The 25,524-nt window shown below is 39.2% G+C and overlaps 2 protein-coding genes across 9 annotated transcripts in view; one reads left to right on the forward strand and one right to left on the reverse strand.

The window, feature by feature from the left end:
* Rigi (RNA sensor RIG-I) overlaps positions 1–3,511 on the forward strand; it is a 40,981-nt gene extending 37,470 nt beyond the window's left edge. For 4 of the 5 annotated variants that reach the window (XM_074051626.1, XM_074051623.1, XM_074051624.1 and 1 more), the window contains one exon: positions 1,100–3,511. In XM_074051626.1, the coding sequence (XP_073907727.1) occupies positions 1,100–1,396 (297 nt within the window). In that variant the 3' untranslated portion in view covers positions 1,397–3,511. The remainder of the gene's footprint in view (positions 1–1,099) is intronic. The other variant, XM_074051625.1, reaches the window with a different exon arrangement.
* A 6,394-nt stretch (positions 3,512–9,905) lies between these two features.
* Positions 9,906–25,524, reverse strand: part of Aco1 (aconitase 1) — a 61,766-nt gene continuing 46,147 nt past the window's right edge. For all 4 annotated transcript variants that reach the window (XM_074051627.1, XM_074051629.1, XM_074051628.1 and 1 more), the window contains 7 exons: positions 24,777–24,901; positions 23,213–23,317; positions 22,455–22,597; positions 20,353–20,500; positions 16,455–16,577; positions 14,298–14,483; positions 9,906–13,352 (listed from right to left, as the gene is read on the reverse strand). In XM_074051627.1, coding sequence (XP_073907728.1) covers positions 13,239–13,352; positions 14,298–14,483; positions 16,455–16,577; positions 20,353–20,500; positions 22,455–22,597; positions 23,213–23,317; positions 24,777–24,901 — 944 coding nt within the window. In that variant the 3' untranslated portion in view covers positions 9,906–13,238. The remainder of the gene's footprint in view (positions 13,353–14,297; positions 14,484–16,454; positions 16,578–20,352; positions 20,501–22,454; positions 22,598–23,212; positions 23,318–24,776; positions 24,902–25,524) is intronic.

Below are 25,524 nucleotides of genomic sequence, written 5' to 3' on the forward strand. Positions count from 1 at the left end.
AAATTATTCAAAAGTAAAACTTATTTAAAAACACAGTTATGAAGTTTATGTAGCATAATAAAAAACTGCTTACAAACTCATTGTAACATGGGAAAAATAATCTGGATGTTATTCCTTTAGTTGCATAAAATACCAGCAATACCAGCAATACCATTACCACGACCACCAAGAAAAAAACCCCCTATCTTTGTAAAGAAGAAAGACTAAAGGAAATGTACAAAATGTTAATATTCTGGTGGTGAGATTCCATGACTTTTTCTTTCTACTGTTTTGTGTTTTCTAAACTTTCTTTGGGAATAAGGAATATTTTTATTAAGAAAATATAGTATCATTTTTAAAATGTGACACCTGCAGGTTAGCCTTCCATTTTTTTTTTCTTAAAACATTTAGTTGAAGGGTTAGAAAATCTCCAAAGACAAACATTGGGTGTAACTACTGCTACTAACAGAGAGCAGGTGGAGCGGCTGGGCCAGCCAGAGGACCAGTTATTATTGGAGGCTTCCTTTTGGTCTTCAGAAAACTGAAATCTCACCAGCCCAACTGTTCGAGCAAGAAGCATATTTGGAGTGGTATTAAAAAATTTTTAGTGTGATTCTTTAACTTATAAAAAGGTTTTTGCAGCTCCAATTTGAATGGCTTGTTGATAGTGGCCCTTTTAGATTTTAGGCTATTTTCCTAGAGGACTAAATGTTGGATCTGCTTGCTTCTGTGCAGTGTACTCTAGTCAACTGTAGGCAGGACCTGTCAACATTCTTCAGATGCACACTGCCTCTTTGCTGTTCTTCCATGTGTCCTAGGAATTGTGCCTGTCAGGCTACCTGGCAAACTTGTACTTCACAAATCTTCAACAACTCTCCCTTTTGTTTCCAAATTAATGACAAGTGTTCACTTTCAGGAGCTAGATTTTCCCCGACTGTATAAGAGATCAGGTGAATGGATCCTAATATGATCTTCAGGTGACTCTGTAGTTCATTTTCCCACTGTAAAAGAAGTGGGATTCCACCTACTTTTCATCCCAGGTTATTGTGGATTTTTTTTTTTTAATTATAATTGGGGATTGCTTCTGATTGTCTCTCGTATGTTGTTTTTCTCATCTTAGGAATCCCACTACACTGTAGTTGGATGTGCTTTTAAGGAGCGATTTGTGAGTAAACCACATCCCAAACCAAAGAAGTTCGGAGGTTTTGAGAAGAAAGCAAAGATCCTCTGTGCCAGACACAACTGTGGCCATGACTGGGGAATCCATGTGAAGTATAAGACACTTGAGATTCCAGTCATAAAAATCGAGAGTTTTGTAGTAGAGGATATTGCAACTGGAGATCAGACACGGTACTCAAAGTGGAAGGACTTTCATTTTGAGTGGATACAATTTGCTGCTACAGAAACACCCAAATGACTATCTTAGGGTCCCAGTCTTTTGTGTTAGGGAATGGTGACTTTTAGTGAAGAAGAAATTGACCATTGGGTACAATCATGGATTGCTATACCTCTGTGAAGGTATTTTGTGTAAGGCCTATGCTGTTTAAATATTTATCGGTTAACTTCACCTTCTGTTTGTTTTCAACAGTTTGCACCATATATATGCAAAGCATACTTTTGGGAGAACTGTAGCAACTGAATACTTTGTAGGTCAACAGAACTTACAGTACTTGGGGAAAAGAAAAAAAATCTTGTTTCTGTCCTTTTCAGAACCTACTGCCAGTGATCACAGTAGCTACTGGACACACTTGGGATGAAATGAGTGATGGAATGTTGAAAGGTTTTCCACGCCTCCCTTTCTTTCCTTAACTTACAGTAAACTGGAACAATCCCTGAAACTGCTCTTTTCAAGATGGCCAGATTCACTGAGCCCTCCTTGGTTCTTCTATTTGACCTCTTTGCTGCCTGTAACCCCAGCTACTTGGGAGGTGGAGATTGGGAGGATTGCTGTCTGGCCTTAGGCCTGAGACCCTATCTGAAAAAAAATAACTAAAGGGGTTGAGGGCATGGCTCAATGGTAGAGTGTCTGCCTAGCAAGTGCAAATCTCTTAGTTCAAACATCAAAAAAAGGAACAAAAAACGCTCTTGTTTTGCTTCTATCTTTTCTAGTTTTCTCCCAGTTTTTTTTAAATTGGTTCCTCTTTGCTGGTACATTAAGTATATATAATTTGTATACATAGGTATTAACATATATGTACTCATGTTTTCTTTACAGTAATATGTGGATGATAATTTTAAAACCATAGTAGAAAGCTTTTAGTAGCAAAAACACATCAACCAAGTATCTTTAGTTTACTGTACATTTTGTTCTTTTTTGGGGGAGGTGTGGTAGGTAGGCACTCTACCACTTGAGTCACTCTGCCACCCCCAATTTGTTTGCTTAACATATTCCATTTTCCCCTCTGAATCATAATTTCAAATAATCGTTGATGTTTAAGATCACCTATTTTCAGTTAAGTCCCATGGATGATGCAGTTTAGTTTGGCTGTCTTTTCTACTTAAATAGTTGGAATATGTGTCTCTGTTTGCTAATGCTTCAGAGAGCTTAGTTTGGGGCATTCTAGACATGGAGCCAAGAACCTGAGTTTTGTTATTTTCACCAGAAGAACGTATTTTGTGTTCAGCTCAGGATAGGAGTTACAGTAATTTGTAGACGCTATCATAATTTAAGCAAGCATCTTCCTAAAACAGATTAGGCATTTGTAGTTCATTGGGACTATCAATGGTCTAAATAAAACTTAAAGAGATCACAAAGTATTAATAGTATGTTTAGCACATATGACAACCACTCTGGAAAAAAATTTGGAGGCTACTTAAAAAGCTAGACATTGATCTACCATTTGATCCAGCAATACCACTCTTGGGGATATAACCAAAAGACTGTGACACAGGTTACTCCAGAGGCACCTGCACACCCATGTTTATTGCAACATTATTCACAATAGTCAAGTTATGGAAACAGCCAAGATGCCCCTCCACTGACGAATGGATTAAGAAAATGTGGTATCTATACACAATGGAATTTTATGCAGCCATGAAGAAGAACGACATGTTATCATTTGCTGGTAAATGGATGGAATTGGAGAACATCATTCTGAGTGAGGTTGGCCTGGCCCAAAAGACCAAAAATCGTATGTTCTCCCTCACATGTGGACACTAGATCAAGGGCAAACACAACAAGGGGATTGGACTTTGAGCACATGATAAAAGCGAGAGCACACAAGGGAGGGGTGAGGATAGGTAAGACACCTAAAAGATTAGCTAGCATTTGTTGCCCTTAACGCAGAGAAACTAAAGCAGATACCTTAAAAGCAACTGAGGCCAATAGGAAAAGGGGACCAGGAACTAGAGAAAAGGTGAGATCAAAAAGAATTAACCTAGAAGGTAACACACATGCACAGGAAATTAATGTGAGTCAACTCCCTGTATAGCTATCCTTATCTCAACCAGCAAAAACCCTTGTTCCTTCCTATTATGGCTTATACTCTCTCTACAACAAAATTAGAAATAAGGGCAAAATAGTTTCTGCTGGGTATTGAGGGGGTAGGGGGGAGAGGGAGGGGGCGGAGTGGGTGGTAGGGGAGGGGGTGGGGGCAGGGGGGAGAAATGACCCAAGCCTTGTATGCACATATGAATAATAAAATAAAATAAAAAAAAATAAGGTTCTTCATTTCAGTAATTAGGAACCCCAAGTATTTTTACCCTAGGGAACACCAGTGAGGCAAATTTCTGATTTAATAATTTGTCATTATTAACTCTTACCCAATAGCTGCTGGCGGCCAGAGCCCCGGCACATGGACAGGCCTAGCGTAAGCCAATGGAAGCAGCCACTTCACTACAGAGGCCAATGGAAGATAAATTGAGGGGGAAATGACAGGCAGGGAGTCTGAGTTTTAGTCACCAGAACCAATCAAGCCTGAGGCCATGACCACCACTGTTTTTTAAGTTACAGTTTACATTTTCCTTTTTGCTTAACTGATTTTAAGTTGTGCTTCTGTTAAACGCACATAACTAAGACAGTCATGACTAATATATTCTTCCTCCAGCTAACATTCTCCATGCAACATAAAAACAGTGTATGCCTACCTACATTTACGAAGGCCACCTTATAACCAAAGATGTGTATACCTACTTGCTGCATTGAATAAGTTTTCCACTTAACTCACTGTGTATGCCAAGGAATGTTTGTGTCTCCTTGGGAGAAATAAGGTAGTAATGGAGTTGGAAACCAAAAGACAGGAGTTGAGACTCCTATATAGAAGAAGGGGACTAAAACCAGCATGTGCTGTTTATTTTTAATTGGAGAGTAAGAGGCCCAGTGCCTTCTTAAGTTATCGGGTAAAAAAGGCTTGTTGGTTCAGTTTTATTGTGGATCAGGATGGGATACTGGCCAAGATATGAAAAGGATGTATGGGGAGGGAGACGAGGGGAATTCAGAAGTGAAGAGAACCAATTCCAGAAGCCATGGTCATAAGAGTCTGTTTCCTCATAACCTCTGTCATAGTCTGTTCAGTTTGCTATAACAAAATTCCATACATTGGGTAACTTATAAACAACAGACTTTTCTGGAGGCTGGGAAGTCCAAGATCAAGTTACTGCACAGTCAGAGTCAGGTGAGGACCTATTTTATATTTCACAGATGGTTCCTTTTTTCTGTGTTCTCCCATGGTAGAAGAGGTGAGCAGCCTCTCTTGGGCTTCTTTTAAAAGGATACCAGTCCCATTCATGAGAGCTCTAACCCCATCATCCATGTACTTTCCAAAGGCCTTACCTCTTACTGTCATTATATTGGGCACTAGGATTTCAACAAATGAACCCTGTAGGGACACAAACATTCCAACCACAGCAACCACTGAATAGAGGGAGCTAGACAGTCAGATACTCAGTGATTGAGAGCTGGGAGGTAGAGGTCTGTCTTCTCAGCCTTTCTTAGCTTTTATGCTAGGACTGATCCCAAATGGAGGGCCACAGGCTTGTTTTATACCACAGGGCTGTTTGCAATTTTTATTTGTACACAAACTAGATTCCCAAGAATGTAATCTTAGAAGCAGGGATACTAAATAAACTGCCTCAATCTATCATCTGGCAAAGAGGTGTAAACAGGATTAGATCCCAGGGGTTCTGATGCCCAGGCTATGTCCCTAGTGCTCAAGTTGAGATTAAGAAATTCATCACATTGATTTATTTTCTCCTGTCCTTGGACATTAGAGCTCCTAATTCTTGGACTTTCAGACTCTGGGACTTATACCACTACCCCATGCATCTTCCAAGCTTCTCAAACTTTCAGACTTGGACTGAATTACACTATCAGCTTTCCTTGGGCTCCAGTTCTCAGACTGCAAATCATGGTAATTCTTGGTCTCCATAATCACCGTGAGAGGAACTGATGAAACCTGAGCAAGACAGAGGAATATGACTTTCCAGTGCTTATTCCCCACAGAAAAATCAATTTGAATAATTATCCATGCACAGAAATACCATCATAAGAGATACAGTTACCAGGTGAGAGATTATGGCACCTAGACATAGCACGGATATTTTAAAAGATGCATTGATAAGGGTAGGAAGAACTGTTTTATATTACTGGCACCACCCTTCCCTAAACCACAGGCAGCATAGCGTGGAGAGATACTCTTAAGTGTGAAGGAAGGAGAGAGAGGTGAACACTGGGATCTCCCTTAGACACAATGCCAGTCATCTGCCAGTAAAACCCAGTGTAGAGAAGCCCCCTGTGGTCCCAGACTCCAAGTCTGCAGAGTAAATGCAGTTTCTAGGCTCACTAAATTACTATGGACTCAGGTTCTAGGCTACCTGACAGCCACACTGGTCCTGCCACCAGATTGGCCATTACAGGCTTCAGGCCTGTTCTAGCACTGGGCCAGCTAGGCTCATCTCAATAGAACCTAGTGGTGGAAAGGCCTTCATGGAACTGTACTTTAGGACTGCACTTGTGAACCCATTTCTAGGACAGTCCTCACTGATCTAGCTTCTAGGCCAACCTCAGTGGTTTCAGGTGCCAGGCCTGTACTCACAATCCAGTGCTCCACACCAAACCCCATGGACTCAGGTTTTATGCCTGCCCCAGCACCATGGGTGGCCCAAGACTCTCTAGTGGACCCAGGGTCCAGGCCCACTCAAGTGGATGCTGGTGCCAGAGCAACCACTCATGGAGAGATTCTAGGACTACCCCTGTAAATCTTCAGCTACCCCCTGCAGATTTAAGGATCACCACTAGTGCCATCAGCCCCTGTGGACCCATCACAGTGGACCGATGCTCTAGCCTAACCTGGTCTACCACCTGCAACCCAGATATCAGGGCAGTCTCTCCAAGGACTCCAGTAGCAAGCCCACCCATCCACCCTAGACAGCCTACTCAGAATCTTTGGGTGGGGTGACTGGTGGAGGGCATTCCAGACAAGGCAGTCTGCAAACACTGGAGTAAGTCCCTTGTTTTTCAAATGTGTGGATAACAGTGCATGGCCATAAGGATCAAGAGCAATGAAACAGGGGCCCACCAAAGGAGCAAAGTATAGCACTAGTCACCGGCATCAAAGAAATGAGGACTTAGGATCTCATAACAAATAATTCAAAATAGTTATTTTAAGGAAACTCAGGGAACCTCAAGAATATAGAGAAACAATTCAGTAAGATCAGGAAGATAATAAATGATGAAAAAGAGAAATTTAACTGACAGATTATAACTATTAAAAAATTAAATTCTGAATCTGGAAAACACAATCAATGAAGAAATGTGATGAAGTGTCAACAGCAAGATAAATTAAGCAAAAGAAAGATCTCTGAACTCAACAACAGGTTATTTCAAGATATAAAAGAAAAAGTACTGAAAAAGAATGAAGAAAGCTTATTTATAGGACAGCATCAAAACAAAATATTGAAGTTATAGGAATTTAAAAAAAAGACAGATAAAGGGGTAGAAAGCTTATTTTTAAAAAAACAAAAAAATTTCCAAATCTGGGGAAAGATACAAAAACTCAGGTCAAAAGTATCCAGTCAGATTCAATCCAAATAAAACGCTATGACATTATAGTCAAGCTGTCAAAAACCAAAGACAGGATCCTAAAAGCATCAAGAGTAAAGAAGCAAGTCTGAAGGGAATTTCAGAAAGGTTATAAGCAAAATTCTCAACAGAAACCTTACAAATCAGAAAAGTGGGATAACATATTCAAAGTGCTGGGGTGGGGGATGAACACACCAAAACAAGACAAAATGTCCTAAGACTGCCAACCAAGAATATTGTACCTGGCAATGCTGCCCTTTAGAAATGAAGCATAGACTTTAATACAAAAGCTCAAGGAATTAGTTCATCCCCAACAGACCTGTCTTACAAGAAATGCTAAAAAGAGTTCTTCAAGCTCAAAGAAAAGGTAGCTAATTAGTAACAAGAAAACACTTTGAAAATATAAAACTCTGATGAGTAAAAGTACACAGTCAAATTCAGAATACTCTAGTACTATTATGATGGTGTGTAAATTTTTGTATCTTTTACTATGTTGCACTTCTATCTTTAACATAAAGGTTAAAAGACAAAACTTAAGATAATGGATACAACAATTTGCAAATGAATACATAAGACACAAAAAGATATAAATTGTGGCATCAAAAATATAAATGTGGAGGGAGGCAGAGTGAAATTGTAGAGTTTTCACATGTGATTAAAGTTATCAGCTTAAAACAGTTTGTTACTAGATGTTTTATGTAAGCCTCATGGTAACCACAAATCGAAACCTATTGTGGATAAACAAAAGATAAAAAGAAATCAAGGCATATAACTAAAAATAAAAAAAAATTACCTATTCACAAAGGAAGGGGAGAAAAGAATGAAGGATCTACAAAGCAACCAGAAAACAATTAACAAAATTATGTAAGTCCTTACCTATCAATAATTACCTTGAATGCTAATGTATTAAATTCTCCAGCCAAAAGACAGATTGCTAAACAGATGAAGAAAAGAAAAACCAACAATATGCTGCCTATAGACACTTCACCACCTATACAGACTGAAAACAAAAGGATGGAAAAGACACTCTAGCAAAAGCTTAGCTATATTTATATTAGACAAAATAGAGTTTAAGTCAAAAACAGTAAAACAAGACAAAGAATGTCAAATGTTGGAGGATCAATTCACCAAGAATATATAACAATTATAAACATATATGCACCTAACATCGGAGCACCTAAATATATAAAGCAAGTATTAATAGATCAGAAGAGATACTGTAATGCAGTAACAGGAGAGGACTTTAATACCTCCACTTTCAGCAGTGCACAGACCATCCACCAAAAGACTTCAACTGCGCTGCAGACCAAACGGGCTCCTTTACAGAGCCTTCCACTCACGAGCAGCAGAAACGCTATGTGGAAAGACCAGCATGCTGGGCCACAAAACCAGCTTCAACAGATTTTAGAAAACTGAAATTATATCAAGTGTCATTTCCAACCACAAGAGCACAGAAGTAGAACTTCATAACAGGAGGAGATTATATGCGCAAATACATATAATGTTCCTGAACAAATGAGATTAACAAATCAAAGAAGAAATTGAAAGGGTAATTAGAATGTGCCATAACGATGAAGAAGGGCACAGCATGTGTCAGAGCCTGTGGAATGCAGCAAAGGTCAGTGTAAAGGGAAACATGAAGAAAGAACTTAAATGATATGACATTATCCCCACAAGGAACTAGAAAAGTAAGTACACTGGGGCCCAAAACTTTGGTAGTAGGAGACAATAAAGATTAAAACAGAAATAAAAGAAATACAGACTAGAAAAACAACAGGAAAGACCAATGAAACTAAGAGTTGATTTTTTTTAAAAGATGAAATTGATAAAACTTGAACTAGATCAAGAGAGAAAACTCAGTTAGAAATGAAAGAAACAGAAATAAAGTAAACATAGAAAACTGTAATAAAGTCCTGCATCAAAGAAATGTCTAAGACCTGATGACTTCATGGCTGAATTCTACCAAACATTTAAAGAGGAATTAACACCAATCCTTCTCAACTCCAAAAAACTGAACAAGATCAGATAGTTCTATTTTATGAGGCCTGCATTACCCTGATACCAAAGCCAGATGAAGATACTATAAGAAAATGAAGTTATAGGTCCACATTCCTGACAAACATAGATCAAAATTCCTCAACAAAATACCAGCAAACTGAATTCCACAGCATATTAAAAGGATCATTCTTCATGACAAGGTAGGATTTATCCCTGAGATGCCAGGATGCTTCAACATATTAAGGCATATAAAAATAATACAGTATATTAATAGAATAAGAGACCAAAAAAGCCCATAAGATCATCTCAATAGGGGCAAAAAAATTTTGACAAAATTCAATATTTGTTCATGGTAACAACCCTAAAGAGATTAGGTGAAGAAACAATGTACCTTAACATAATACAGGCCATATCTGACAAGTCCACAGCTGATATCACATTCTATGAAAAGTTGAAAGCTTTTCCTCTAAGAACAGGATAAAAGGAGGATGTCAGCTCTCATGACTTCTATTCAACATAGCACTGGAAATCCTAGCTACAGTGATTATGCAACAGAAATAAAAGGTATCTACATTAGAAAGGAAAGTCAAATTGTTTGTTTGCAGAAATGATCTTATATATATGGAGAACCCTAAGAACTCTACCAAAAAAAACCCTGTTATAACTAATAAATGAATTCTATAAAGCTGCAGTATATAAAAATCAACATATAAAAATCAGTAGCATTTTATACACTAAAATAGACTATTTGAAAAAGAAATCAAGGAAACAACCCCATTCATAACACTTAGGAATAAATTTAACCAAGAAAGTGGAGGACCACTTTCTTGGAAAGACATCCACACTAACCAAAGTGATCTACAGATTTGATGTAATTCCTACCAAACTTCCAATGATACCTTTTCAGGAATAAAAACAATACTAAAATTTATGTGGAACCACAAAACACTCCAAATATCTAAAGACATTTCAAGTAAAAAATAAACAAATCTGGAGATATTACATTATCTGACTTCAAAATATACTACAAAGCTATAACAATGAAAACAGCACAGACCTGGCATAAAAACAGACACAAAAGACAATAGAAAAAATAGTCCAGCAATGAACCTACACATGTGTGGTCAATCCAAGTTTTGACAAGGGAATCAAGAACTCAGTAAATGGTGTTGGGAAAATTGGATATCTATGTGCAAAAGAATGAAATTAGACTCTTATATCACATACAAAAAGCAACTCAAAATGGATTACAGACTTAAACATAAAACCGGACACTGTAAGAGTACAAAGTGGAGAAACTTAGAACATTAGTTTAGGTAATGATTTTTTGGATATGATCCCCCAAAGCACAAGAAACAAAAATAAAAATGGACAAATAGGATTGTATCAAAATCAAAAGCTTTTGTAGATAAGGAAACAATAAAGACTCAACCTACAGAATGGGAAAAAATATTTGCAACCCATACATTTGATATGGGGTTAATATGCAGAATGTATGGATATTACAACTTTACAAAAAAGTGAAATAATTCAATTAAAAATGGGCAAGGGACCCGAACAGACATTTCTAAAAAGAAATCATACAAATGGCCAACATGCATATGAAAAAATGTTCAACATCATTAATTGTCAGGGAATTGAAAATTAAAACCACAGGAGATATCACTTCAGACCTTTTAGAATAGACATTATATAAAAAGACAAAAGATAAGTGTTGGCAAGGGTGTGGAGAAAAGGGAACACTTATTCATTGTTGGTGGCAATGTAAATTAGTACAATCATGATGGAAAACAGTATGGAGTCCTCAAAAAACTAAAAATAGAACACCATGGGATCCAGCAATCCCACTTCTGGATATATTTTCAAAGGAAATGAAATCAGTATGTTGAACAGACATCTGGGCTCCCATGTTCACTGCAGCATTATCCATGATAGGTAAGATAAGGAATAAGCCTCAGTGCCCATCAACGGATGAATGGATAAAGAAAGTATGGTGTATGAATACACACACACACACACACACACACACACAGTGCAATACTACTCAGCCTTAATAAAGAAATCCTGTCATTTGCAATGTTATGGATGAATCTTGTGGATATAAGTGAAATAAGCCAGGCACAAAAAGACAAATACTGCATATTCTCACATATGGAATCTAAAGGTGAACTCATGGAAGCAGAGAGTAGAATGGTAATTACCAAGAACCCGGGGAGATACTGGGGAGATGAAAAAGGATACAAAATTCCGTTTAGGAGGAATAAAGTTCAAGAATTCTACTGTACAATATGGCGATTATAGTTAATGATTGTGTATTATTTTCTATATTCTTGACAATCACTACAAGCATTCTCATCACGGAAAACAAGTGTGTGAGTTAATACAGGCTGACTGGCTAATTTAGACACTCTATAATGTTTACATATTTCAAAATATCAGACTATAAACAGTAAATACGTGGAATTTTACTTGTCATTAAAACTTTTTTTTATAAAGAACAAAGCAACCTCCTCCCCAAACATTCCATTTTAATCTGTAACAGAAACACTGGCTGGGTTGGAGCCAAGCCTCAGACAGACCATGTAAGGAGCTAGGTGACATCCTCAGCTCTCTGGTTTCCACACAGCCTCAGTACAAAACACACAGGAAATGAGGCTGGCAGCATGAGAGGCCAGGAAAAGAGGCAGCACGCTGGCTTCCAGGGACAGAGAATAGACACTTTCATGTACTAGACTTATGACTTGTTATTTACCCTGTCTGATATGTAAGAGGAACGAATAATACCCACGCTGTTGCTAACCTTATATTTAAGATAAATTTAAAACCATCATTACAAGAAAATTAACTATAAGGTGCCCTGTTAGGGACTGAATACTTGTACACTCCCAGAATTCATGTTAATGCTCTAAACCCCACATCTGCATGGAGACAGGAACTCTAAGAAAATAGTTAGTTAAATGAGGTCATGAAGATGGGGTCTTATCTTATACAATTAGCGTCCTAGTAAGAAAAGACATTAGGAAGCCAATTCTCTCTCCCTCTCCCACTTCAAGTGTAAATACCCAGGGAAGCCCATCTGCAAGTCAGGAAGAGAGTGCTCACCAGAAACCAAATCAGCTAGAATCTTGGCCTTGGACTTAACATGCCCAGAACTGTGAGAATGTAAATTTGATTAAGCCACAGTCTGTGGTACTTTGTTATGGCAGCCTTAGGAGACTAAGACACACCCTGAAAATGAGCAAATTAACTTCAAGACACTAAAACGCTATGATTGGCTCATCAAATTTATATCCTTGCTACTGCTACTAGGCTACTCTTCCTTCTTGTCTGTTGCTCCCATACAGGGCAGGTAACTGAGCTTGCATGGTTCAAATGTAGCTGTAGGAGGAGAACATGAATGTCACTCAGGCTTCAGGACAATGTGCTCTCAATATCACAAAACTATGGCCACCTCCCCAGCCAAACTCAATTCCAAGTCAGCAATTTTTCCATGAAAATATATTTAATCTTATTCAAGTTAGAAATGGTCTGTGTTTCTCTCCCCAACCACTTCCAAAGAAAGGTTTCTTCTTGACAAAAAAAAAAAATAATAATAATAATTAAAAAAAATTCTGGGAAAAAGTTTTGAAGACAGTAAAAGAAAGTACTCTCTCATTCTGATCTCTCAAAAAGTACATAATCAAAAAATTTCAAAGTCTGACTTATTCACAAGGTGTCTGGATCATTCACTCTGAAGGGGGAATCATAATCACTACTGTGATTTGAAGTATGAAAAAATTCTTACCTACCTATGTCAGTTAATGCAAAGGTACAGGCCCTGGAGGGAAGGATTTCATTGATCACAGGACAACAGAGAAGAACAATAAGAAGAATATGAGATGCCTTCTGAGAATACTTACTAGTGTTTAGCTGAAAATTAATAGGTTAAGAGTGAAAAAAAAATCAATGTCCAGTGATCAGTAATTTTAAAGATAAACTAGTTTTCTTTCTGGCAGTACTGACCTTCCCATGATTCTAGCTTCCAAACTGTAGAAAAGGATAAAAAGATTAATAAAAATGGAGAAAGTGGAAACTTTTGGCTTTGTGCCTCCAGGAATGGAACCTAAACTGCAGAATCTACTTGCTCTGTGCACAGGGCCCACCCTCATGGAGCCGGGGGAGGCTTCTCCACTGGGCATCCACTGGTTGGGGCCAGTGTCTCGCTGGCTGAGCCCTGAGTGCAAGTCTCCTGAGAAACCAGGGCCTACTGGGCCATCTTGCGGATCATGTAGTTTAGGATGCCCCCGTTGTGGAAATAAGTGAGCTCCACGTCGGTGTCGAACCTCATGACAACTTGGAAGGTCTTCCCAGTGTCCAGCTACGATGACAAAGAACAGAGAAGAAGGGCTGAGGAGATGGAGAGACACCCCTGGCTCAGGGAGATTCCACCTGGCCTGCCCTCTAGCCTACAATTCAAAGTGTGGTCTATGCACATGCTGCGTATGGGAACAGGTGGTCTCTGGCCCCTGCCTAGACCCACTGAGTCAGTATCTGCATTTCCATAAGAACCCTGGGAGGTTTATCTGCCCATTAAAGTCTGAGAGGCCCTGGAGAGTATAAATGATGAAGGTGAGAGGTTCCTGAGAAGTAGAAATAGCTTCTCTGGGCAGCAGCTACTAGTGACATTGGGATGACATTTTTCTGATATCTTCTCTGGGGGCTTCCTGTAGATAGAAGTGTCTTGGGGCAGCGGAAGTTTCACTGAGGTTGTCCTTTAGGCAAGTGACCCAGCTGCTCACCCTGAGACACAAACCTTAGCAGATGCCTCTGCAGGATGCTGGGACCTTGGTGCTGGGCCTTTCATTCTTCCCTTACCTAGGGTGTGTCACTGTCACCCTTGGACTAACTGAAGTATGGGGCCTTAAGTGAGGCTCAGGGAGGGGGTGAATGTATATATTGATAACATTTTCAGAATATAGGTTTTTTTAGATAATGTGAAAACGTCCTATCTCTGAACTTTCATTGGTATTCTTTGGCTGAATGGAATTGAGAGAACGATGAGTGGGGATGTTTGGGGATAGAAGCTAACATTGGACTTGATAACCACTTTATGGATAAACAGAGAAATAAATGATATATCATCAGGCATCATTCTCACTATGTTGTGAAGGTAGGTGGAAAAGATACTAGTAGGACTTCAAGTCTAATGCTGTCCTACTGAGTGATGTTTTCCCTCTCAAAATCTCATTAATTTCCTTGTTAACAAGATTGATTACAAAGGACCCTTTAGAGCAGGTCCTGGCATGGAAAAGCTTCCGCTTACCTTGACCTGGACTTTCATGCGTGGTTTGAGTTTTTCTGGAATGCTGATAGTGTATCGTTCCTGCCCTGTGAGACCCAGGGAGTCTGCATTCTCACCAGGCAGATACTCAAGAGGGATCACTCCCATTCCAACCAGATTACTGCGGTGAATTCGTTCATAGCTCTCAGCCAGAACAGCTTTGATTCCCTGGTAAGCCAAGAGAGTAGTTTGGATACAGTTCCAATATGTTCTTTAGGTACATAGAAACTTTACAAAAGACTTAAGTCACAATGTTCTCATAGTTAAAGTCTTTCTTGAGTACCCAAAATGTTGTTCTCCAGTTATAAATAACACAGTAGTGGATCCTAACTGATTGCCTACAGTGTAAGCACTACATGAGGACTGGAATGAATTCTTTCCTTTCACCCTCCACTGACCTTGGGTCATAGCAGACGCTATATCTCCCTTCACCCAGGTAGTCAGTGGTAGGATCTTGTATTCGAACCCATGCAGACTGACCACACGCTTAGCCACCCCAAGATATAAAATCCCTTAGTAGACTTCCATTGTAGATGGAATCTATACCACAAAACAACAGAGAGAAAATCAGTTTCTTTCCCTTGAAATTTTCTATTATTGTAGGTGCATCAGCAGAACACAGAAAGTTTAATCAAAAAGCAACTTTCAGAATATACTACAGACAAAGTAAATTATTACTGTGCACTGCTTTTACACTTACTGTTTTCAGGATCAAAATACATTACAGTTTTGATACTAAGCTTCTTAGAAAGGACATTTTATTGGTACTGTATAATTGGAAATATGCAGAAGTAATAAAGTAGGGTATCTGATCAATCAGACTCCCCTATTAGTTTATTATTACTAGTCAATACTTTTGTAGAAAAAGTCCTGACTCTAGAGGCCCCTTTGGTGCCAGTTCTTTTCTTATCCTCTGTAAGATCCCCACCTGACTGCTCACTGCCCAGGTCTCATTTCCCATACCAACTCCCAATGCCCTTCCCAAGATCCTTTTCTTTTGTTGAAATTTCTCCAACTCTTTTTAGCAGTTCTTAGAAAAGGCAGGCCTTTGACCTATTATTAGCTAATCAGAGAAGAAATTCCCTCCTCAGAGCAAAATGACTAAGAAAGTAAAAGGTGTGACATTCAATGACATTCACAGATGCCCAGATGCCTGGGAAGTTAACTGCCAGACAGCCATATTTTTTACTGTACTATGCATATAATGTGGTGTTTCCCAAGTGTATCGATTTGCTTGAGCTATAAATGATTTAAATTAACATCAGCTAAGCTATTTTTTACTCTACTTCTAGGGTTAAAGCTGGCAGTAAAATTCTTCCCTGCTTTCACGGCAAGCAAACACTGAAGAGGTAAATATTCCCTGCTTCCTGTATATCCCTGCCTATGAGACACCTCAGGCAGGTGAACCAGCTGAAGTCTCTGGAGAGCTGCCTGGCTGTGTATATGGGAGCTTCTCTTTCTCACTGAGAGATGATAAGCAGATTTTCATAGGCAGTGGAAAGCAACTGTAAAAAGCATATACTCCTTGTTTCCCCAAGAGACCTGGAGTCTATTCTGTAACTCTTGAAGAAGCCGTGGCTTCTCATGGTTGCCTTCTATGATCCTGACAGACAATACAGAAGTTTCAGCCATTCCTTACTGTGCATTGCTTTTATACTTTCTGTTTCAAGGATCAAACTGCATTGAATGTACTCTTTATATTAAACTTCATATAAAGCACACCTAGGACAATGTTCTTAAATAAGTTTTGGGTCCCCAACCTCTGAGAATGTTATGAAAACTATGAAGGTTCTCCCTATTAAAAAAAAAATCTGTATATATAGTTTTAGATATGTCAGAGACTCTACAACTCTTCCTCCAAAGCTGATCTATAGACACCTCCAAAGTTTCTGGTTGTCAGGGTATAGTGCTTGATCTAAGGGAACTGGCTCAACTTTAGGTCATTCCCCTTCACTGAGTGAAATAAATCTAGATCCACCAAGAAGCAAGAGATGAATAAACATTACATGCTGTTCTGAGTTTGCGCTTTCATGACATCTTGGAAAGCCAATCAACAAAGTTTATTCCTGGGCACCTTCCCAGTTTCCCTTTCAGTTCAGAGGTGCAAGGCCTGCTGGGAAGTCTTTATTTCATACTCACCAGCAGGAAAGGGCCCTTGGCTGCCCAGTCTCGAGAGCTGCCTGAGCCATACTCCTTGCCCGCCAGAACAATCAGGGGAAGGCCTGCCTGCTGGTACCGCTCAGCAGCATCAAACACATCAAGCTGAGGAAGAAAAGGAAGATTTTAGAGATGCAGGAGGGGCAAAGAACAAGGACACAGGCCCAGTGAACCCTCTTGAGGTGATAGGTCAGAAGGGTCTGCAGACAACCCAGTCAACACTCAACCCATCAGACTTGTGGCCTACAAGTCCTCAATTACTCCACCTATTTATTTCTGCTAAATTGAATTTTATCTTCTTTTGGCTGAAATGCCTAATTCTTGTCCTGTTTTATAAGAACATTTAAATCTTAGGGCAGGGGAAAAAAGGAAACTAAATTAGATTTGTTTCTTCTCTCCCATTGAACTGTTTTAGAAGTCACAAATACTTGACTAAATATCAGAGTCAGTGATGGTCAATTATGAAGGGGAGCAAAAACACAAGGCAGAATGTTCTGAAATCAAACAATATGCAAAATTTGCTCCCTTTCTACATCAAGGTCCAGGGTAGAGGTATTGGAAGCATAAATCAATAAAGATCAGGAAAAGATTAGCTAATATGTTAACACATGAGAAACATCTTCCACAAGCAGGTTTCTTTCTTTCTCTGAATAGGAATCTGGATATTGTGCTGAGCTGAGGCTTCATCAAGATATCTGATATGATTACTGGTGACTGAGTAATGAAACAACTGTTTTTCCTGGATAAGAAAGTAAGAAAATAAAATTCCTTAAAAGAGCTGTATTGAGCACCCAGTGGCAGAGCACTTGCCTAGCAGGCGTAGGCCAGGGTTTGATCCTCAGTAGGGAAAAAGAGGGAGAGAGGAAAGATTTTCAATTGAAAGGAGCTGAAGATAAGCAATTACTCAAACTTTGAAGTAGGCTTTGCACATTTACCATTTTAAGGGACTGACAGAGCTGTGGTTAATTTCACATGTAAATCTGGGAGGATTCTATGTCTTCAGTTATACAGAACTCAGAAATTTAGAAAAATAGTAACTACCTTCTTCTGCCCAAATAGTCTAGATCCTTTCATAATCTACCTTTACTTTCAGAGACTATTAGCTTTGCATATTAAAAATGCAGGAGACATGTGTTTTAAAAAGTGATTTCAGAATCACTGTAGAGTGGGTAACTCTGGTGAAGCAGGTCATGTTACCCCAAATCAGAGGGACTAAGCAGGCCTACAATTCGGGTGTCTTCTATTACATCAGCCATGCTGATAGCACTCAGTGGCTTATAAAGCGACAGCTCCCTGTACTGTCCCTCTCTTCTGCAGAAGAGAACACAGAAAACCTGCAATCTCTGGTTATTGTATCTCTAGGTATTATGTTTAAATGGCTAGTTCTCGTTTCTCCATTTCTGTTATCATCTAGCAATTCTGTACTCTGATGAGGGTTTAGTTCTCTTTGCCATTCCCTTTCCCCACCTCCCTTCTCTCTAACCTCCCACTATGGCTGTGCCATACATTTTGGCAAGCCAATATGTGGTTTCTGCATCATTGTGGCTATGTAAATTCTGTTTACAGCATAGGCATGTAACATACCAAGATAGAACGAGTCATTTTCTGTTTTGGGTGTGCTCACCTGCAACTATGTCCCTATTCATTAACTAATACTTTCCTCAAAGTACAAATTTTCTTTAAAGATATTCAGCTGTATCAAGCAATGTATCATTTAAAAATCTTTGTCATGGCAGTTTCACTCCTGGAACCCTTGGTCCAGTTCCATTGGCTCAGTGCTGTTGCATTCCTGAGACAGAGGAAGCTTCTTTCACCAATATCCTGGGGATTCTGTGCCTTCATTCCCTTCTCCTGGATCCTACATCCTTCCCTTTCTTAGTTTACTTCTCTTTTTGGTGGAACACATTCACCAAGGAGCCCCCTGAGAGAAGGACTGCGGGATGATTTTTAAATATCTGAATATATTCAGACATTTGAATATCTGAAAGTGTCATTGCACTTGACTGGTGGTAGTCATTTTCCTTAGTCTAAGCTTCTTGGATGTCTTCAGGAAGTCTGAAGTCCTTCTGATGATGCCTCAACATTGTCCTTAATTTTACAATGATGTGACTTAGCATCTTTGTAAGTCATCTTGCAGGTTATTCAGTGGGCCTTTTCAATCTGGATTTTCAGATACTTCAGCTGGGAAAGATTTTTCCTTCTGTTATTTAGTTGATAATTAAACTTTCCTCCCATTTATTTCTGTTGTATTTATACCTTTCTTTAATCACATGTTGAACCATTTGAGTTCAGCCCTTAATTTCTTACACTTTCATTTTTCCCTTTGTCATTCTGTTCTGTATTACGGAAGTTTTCTAAACTAACCAAATACACTTTCCTTTGAATTATTTGGGGAGAAGCTTCTTTAATTTAAAAAGGCTGTTACTTGATGGCAATGGGAAATTAACTCATCTTTCTGAAGAGATGATTCTTTTTCTAAAAGTTTTCCTCTACTGCTTTTGCAATGTTCTATTCCCTCCTTTCCTCAAACATTTTCATCTAGGTCTGTCTTTCAAGTTCAAATCTTTGTTCAAATGTCTGCTTATTCCTGATCCTATCTCCTTATTTAAGGTGAGGCACTGAATATCTGACTAGAAGCTCTACATCACAGCAGGGCTTATAAAACTGTGAGGGTCACTTTGGCACAGTTTATTGGAGACCCCCAATGTCTGTAACTGTCTTTTACCTTGGTCTCTTGGGTATTCCATCATTCAGTGTGTCTTTTTATAGGATAGTTTACTATCTCTGTTATTCATCCTTTGAGTTAGGTCCAGAAGATGGGTGAGGACTCAAGTAACAGAGTTTGTTTTACAAAAATATAGTCACTTCTGAGTGAGACAGCATGTGGAGTTGCAAAGGAAATGAACAATGAACCAGAATCTTTGGGTTTAATCTCAGCTTGTCCAATGTGTGACCTGAGTGAGTTATCTCTATGCCACAATTTCTCAGTTTAAACACAGATACCTACTTCAAAAGGTTGTTATGAAGATGAGATAACATATGCAAAAAGCTTAGTGGCTGCATAGAAGCAAGTTCCACAGAAATATTAACTTCATCTGTTATGAAATAAATTGGCAGGGTTATTTCTCTAGTAGGTTAAATAGTTCTTAGGCAGTTGGAAGGGACAATAAGGACCCACCACATGTGGGTAGACTGATTTTCCAAGTCACTCTAATTTGTTTTAAGCCTTAGAGCCTTATACAGCAGGGTTAATGTCTACTATACTGATAAGAAAAATGAAGCTCAGAGGGAAGTAACTTGCCCAAACCTCTAGAGCTAGTATAAGGTGGGGCTAGGACTTAAACCCAGACTTGCGTGGCACAATCTGCAGACTTCCCTACCTCTCACACACCCCAAATCTGTGAATAAATATCCTGGCTATGTATATATACCAGCTCCATGTGGCTTCCTTAAGGACTCAAGCAGACTCAAAGGGCCTCCATGTTCCTTCTTTTCCTAATGTATATGGGGAAATAAATTAAATACTAGTAAGATCATTAGTAGTACTTCTTGATAAATATCCTCTAATTTAATTTGGAATTTCTCTTCCAAGACTTTAAACATCAAATTTAACTCGGAGACTTTTTATCTCAACTATCAAGAAAAGAGACTTAAACCACTCATGATATAGAATCTTTAAGCAAGATGAGGTTTTAATATCTATTAGTGATAAACTTCACACATATAGGCAACTGGCTAGAGGAATGACAAGAAGCCAAGGGTAGGATGGAGCTGTGAAGAAAAAAAATAAAACCAAAAGGAAAGTCAATGTGTAAACACCCAGTCTCCTAGGGCCTGAGAAATACTGGCTTTTGAAAGAAGCAGAAGAGGCAATACTCACGATTTCTCCAGAAGGAAGATGTATTGTTTGTGGTGCCTGCTTGTTTAAAAATTTATTTAACAAGCGAATGTTGGCAAATGTCCCCCGTGCCATGATGGCGTCATTACCTCGGCGGGAGCCATAGGAGTTGAATTCTCGTGGAGTTAGTCTAATAATACAAGCAGAAGAAGAGCCAGTTTAGTAGAGTGAACAAAGATTAAACTTAGCCTACACCAAGAAAAGAAAAATGGCATGAATCTAGCTATTGCTCTGAATCTACTGAGCATTCTTCTCTAAGGCAGAAAAGCTATTCTCATACCTTCAACTAGGGTGGAGTGAAAAGTGGGGTAAAGGGCAGAACTCAATATTCATCAGGATTAACTTTCAAATCTGGACAGAGAAATCAGGAGGGATTCTAAAAAGAGTATTTATTTTATGTATTCAGCAGGGTAACCTATAAAGCTTCATATGAGGTAAAAAGACAGATTAAAAATAAGAAGATGGAAACAAGGGAATAATTAGGATATGATAGTCAGATGGAAGCCTAGAATGGGGGTCAACAAAATGTTGAAAAAATTTTAGGAACTACTTTTGCTTCTTTCTTGGGCTCCCAAGTTAACCAGAAGTGCACAAAAACTTGGCCTCCCTGCCTCCTTTGTACATCTCTTTGCTCTGAGAAGTCACCTTGCAGGACTGATGAATAACATCTTGTGTCACAAGTTGAAACTACCCCCAGCCAGCAATGACTTTCTTATCGTGACCACACCCTGCCTTACCAATCCTGAGATGATGATCAGCCTGAACACACTTTTGACCACCAGGCCACACCTGTGACCAGGACTGTTAAATATTATGAGACCTCTCACCCATTGCCCTAATTCTTACCCTATTTAAAACTAAAGCTCATGTCCGTTCTCCAAAGGTGGGCTAAAATGATTACTTTGCCTCTTCCCATGGCATGCCCGTGCTACGTAAGTCTCCTTTCCCTGTCCTTCACCACTACTCATCTCTGTACTTGAAGCATGGGGGCGAGTGGCTGACCTGACATGTTGGAACCCCTGGAGTTAGACCTCTGACCTAGAACTTGCTTCTAAATAAATTAACCAAAAGTAGGTTTGAATTTGTTCTTGAGTTATTAAGATCTCAAGGCAAAGGCAACATATTGGCAACATGATTTACAAATTTCATAAGATGAAAATCACAGCAGTACCAAAGTAGCAGAGCAATTATTTCTGGTCTCAAAACCAGAGGAAAATCTTTTTTTCCAATGAAAGGAAATTTTGTGATATCAAGAACAATATTATAATTTAACACAGTGACCAGCTCACTGGCATGTTTCTTAAAACATTAGTGGGTTGCTGTGAATATTAGTGTGATTTTATGGTCAAATCTAACTTGAGGATTAAAAGAGTCTATGATTTGACTTCAGGACCAGACAAGCATGTGTAGGAACCCTTGAAATTCTACCCAGAATGTGAGGGTTCATGCAGTTTTGGGGGAGATGTTATATTTGTTTTCATTCAATTCCCTAAAAAGTTCATATGTGAAAGAGAATCACCACTTTCTGGGCTCCATCTCTGAAGGAGCTGATTTAGAAGGTCGGGACAGGAGCCAGGAATTTTTGTCTCCCCATGAGATACTCTTGGAAAGTCAGATTTTGGAACTGCTAACCTCATTATCAGTATAGTGGCTAATATTGATGTATTACTTATGAATATTGGCATGTCTGAGGGACTGATGAATGGATGGATGAACTTCAAATTCTGTTTACAGTTCTCTGTAAACAACCAGAACATGGCAATGCTTTTTACGTTGTATCATGCAGAGTCTCAAGCATGAGCAGCCTCCAACACAGCTGCTGGCAGGATGATACCTGAGCCTAATGTGTACACTTGCTCAAAAAGGTCACTCTCTGCTGCCCCCTGCTGGGATTCATGTGCTGATGGATTCTCCCATGGAGCTACTAAGCAACAAACAGAAAAATCAACCGGTATGTAAGCCCCAGGGTTCGGTGAAAAACCAGTCTGGTTCCAGAGAGAACTTGTGAAAAGAGAAACACTGGCCTCATTTGCTTCATTTACTCCACTCTTACCATTAGTTTTTCCTGCTTTGCTCATTCTTACCCTCTGTTAGTTAAGTAGCGAGCGGCAGGGCTATTTCTTGCAATATTTCCAGCTGGAGAGATGTGGTCAGTTGTTACTGAATCTCCCAGATTTAATAGCACATAGGCATCCACTATAGATTTGGGGGGCTGGAGGTCCAAAGTCTAGCAAAGAATACAACAAGTTAGCATTTGCCTGTTTTTCTCAAACACATCACCAGGTGAGCCTCAAGAGTAGTGGTCCATGAACCTGAACCAGGTGACAGCTCTACATCAGTGCATGGAAAATTCTAGTTTTCTGGTTTTTAGCAAAGATGTTTATAAACATAAGGTGAATTTACTCAAAACATTCATATCTCAGCCTTGAGGAGAAGGCAAAGTATTGGCACCATCCCCTCAAAAGCAACAGCTGCAAATGACAGTCTTTCTTCATCTTCCCAGAACTCCTCAGATGAGGACACATTCTCCTTTCCCCTTCCACAGTGAACCATCAGGGTTCACTGAGAACCTGGCAAGCCCTGAGAATGTCCTAGAATAGCCTGTCACCTTTGACTGACCCATGTCTAGGTGGTAGTTGCTGCAGGGGGCCTGCACAGTCACAATGAACCCCTGGACAGAGAAACAGTTCCTACAGACAGACACAACACTCCAGTCTCCTAAAAGACTCACCAGGTTTCAATAAAATGGGTAGTCCAAGCAAGGAAATGGGGTAGTAAAGTGGACTTTATAAGGAAAAAACCTTTTAAATAACTCATTTTGTTAAAAAATAAAAACTCATACCAGAGTTTCAAAGAAAGGTGGTGATTTAATATATGTAGATTTGGGATTCCAGATATATAGTTTATCTGATGAGGCTGCTAAGGCATTCCAGCTTTCATTAACAGTCTTAAAAGAAAGAAAGAAAAAAGATATAATCACATTCCATTCCAGGGAAAAATTAAACATGCAAACACAAAACATTCAAGCTAAGAGGTACAATAAAAACCTTTTTTTTTCTAAATAGCCATACAAGAGTCCCTCTATACTAAGATAATGTCTTACTAATTTAAAGAAGCATAAGCTCTGGTAAAATGTCAGGAAGATCCCACCTTCTGGAATTCATAGCTGTAGGTGACTCCTTCCTGTTAGTAACTTATCTCCAGGAAAGACAGAGTTACAAAGAGACTCTGTCTTCTGACTCTTGCTCTCTTGCTTGCTCTGATGGAAAATCAACTACCACGCTGTGGGCTGTGAAGGAGGGTAGCTTCTAGTTAAGAGTCAGTAATGGAACTGAAGACTTCAGCCCATCCATCAAATGGGCCTAACCAGATTCTTCTCCAGAAAGCACAGCCCCCAGGAAATCTTGTAGGATCCTTGTGAAGTCAGAGGCACCCAGTGAAGCTGCACCTGAGTTCTGACCCACAGATGCTGAGATGATATGTTCTTTTGTTTTGACTAAGTTTTGAAATAATTTGTTACACAGAAATAATGAATACACTTATTTATAAATAACTAATGATACAATAATCTAGAATGTACCAAAGGGAAAATTACTTACTCTGAATATTTTGGAAAGTGGACTGCCAGGTCACATGGATACTGAACAGCAAATGACAGCTGCTATGCATTAAAACTGACCTGAAGCCTCTTCACAGGTCTATTCACTTGGCTTTGGAGAAATACCTTCAACACTATGGCTGCTAAGTCTTTAATACTATTTCCCAATGAGCTCCTTGTGGGAGGCACAGTGCCTGAATTCCATGCCCATTTCCCACTTCCTCAGAAAATCCTGCTCTCATTTCATTTCTTTGGCCCTTGGCAGCTTAACAGGGAAAAGCAGGGAAAGGAATAACATCCAAGAGTCTCAGAAGATGATACTGAGCCCCACTCATTTTCTTCTATTTTAAAATGCACAGAAAGTTTTCCTTATTTCAGCAGTTGGGCACTTCCTGCTGAGTGTTTTTTTTTTTTTAAGCAACCAAATAATGCACTGAACAGTACATTTGACTAGTTCAGTTGATTCCACCTCATCGACACAACACAGTGATCATTATGGTCCTCTCCACAGGTGACACTTAAGGTGTCTGAGAATGGAATGGAACTCTGTAGGGCTGGACCTGAGGCCTTTCTTCTCGAGGCCATCTGTCATTTGTGTGTCCTAATCTGGGAGCACCTGGGGAGTGTGGGGTTTGCAAAGGTGGGAAGTCATTGGAGAAAAATGACGGAGAACTACTTTCCTACTTAAACAAAAATATAAATGTTACTTTCTACAGTTTATACTGCCATTAGCCTCAAAGTCTGCAGATATGACACAAAGAAGGGCTTTCTCTAGATTCCTGAGGATGGGAGGGAGCAAGGGCCTCACCTCTATTTTCTGATAGACCTCCTTAAACATGCCAGGGATGACATACTGTCGCTCCACAGCCTGGATCTCATCTCGACTTGGCCAGATATCTTTCAGAAATACTTGCTGTCCCTTTGCATTTATCCCTAGGGAAAACATATTATTGAGAAAAATGTTGTCTTTTACTCCATTTTCATTCTTAGATACAGTCAGGTCTCTTTTCTCTCAGTACTTACGTTCTGTGAAGTTAGTGCCAATACTGAACTGGTAAATTCTAAGCCCCTGTCCCTAGGAGAAGCACAGGTTAGGTCCCTCAGAGCTTCTGGCCACATTTTCATCAACTGATCAATACATAACCTTGTTTTATATGTTCTTTTGTTTAAAGACATCTTATTTAAAATAAGGTTGGTCTTCCATATCCATGGGTTTTACATCTGGTAATTGAACTGTAGATTGAAAATATTTAGAAAAAAACTTGTGCTGAACAAGTACAGGTATTTTTCTTGTCATTATCCCCTAAATAATTCAATATTTATATGGCTATTTTTATAGCATTTGTATTGTATCCATTATTATATGTCATCTATAGATGATGTGGGTAGGTTTTATGCAAATACTATGCCACTTTATAAAAGGCACTTGAGCATCTGCTCATTTTGACATCCTGGGAGGGTCCTGAAGCCAATCCCTCCGAGCAACTGGTGGACTATGTCCATTACTGACTCATCAACAGTAGACTTAGTCTACAGCACGAAAGTTCATGCGTGAA

Source organism: Castor canadensis, chromosome 13 (assembly GCF_047511655.1).
Source record: "Castor canadensis chromosome 13, mCasCan1.hap1v2, whole genome shotgun sequence".
In the NCBI taxonomy this organism is placed as follows: domain Eukaryota; kingdom Metazoa; phylum Chordata; class Mammalia; order Rodentia; family Castoridae; genus Castor; species Castor canadensis.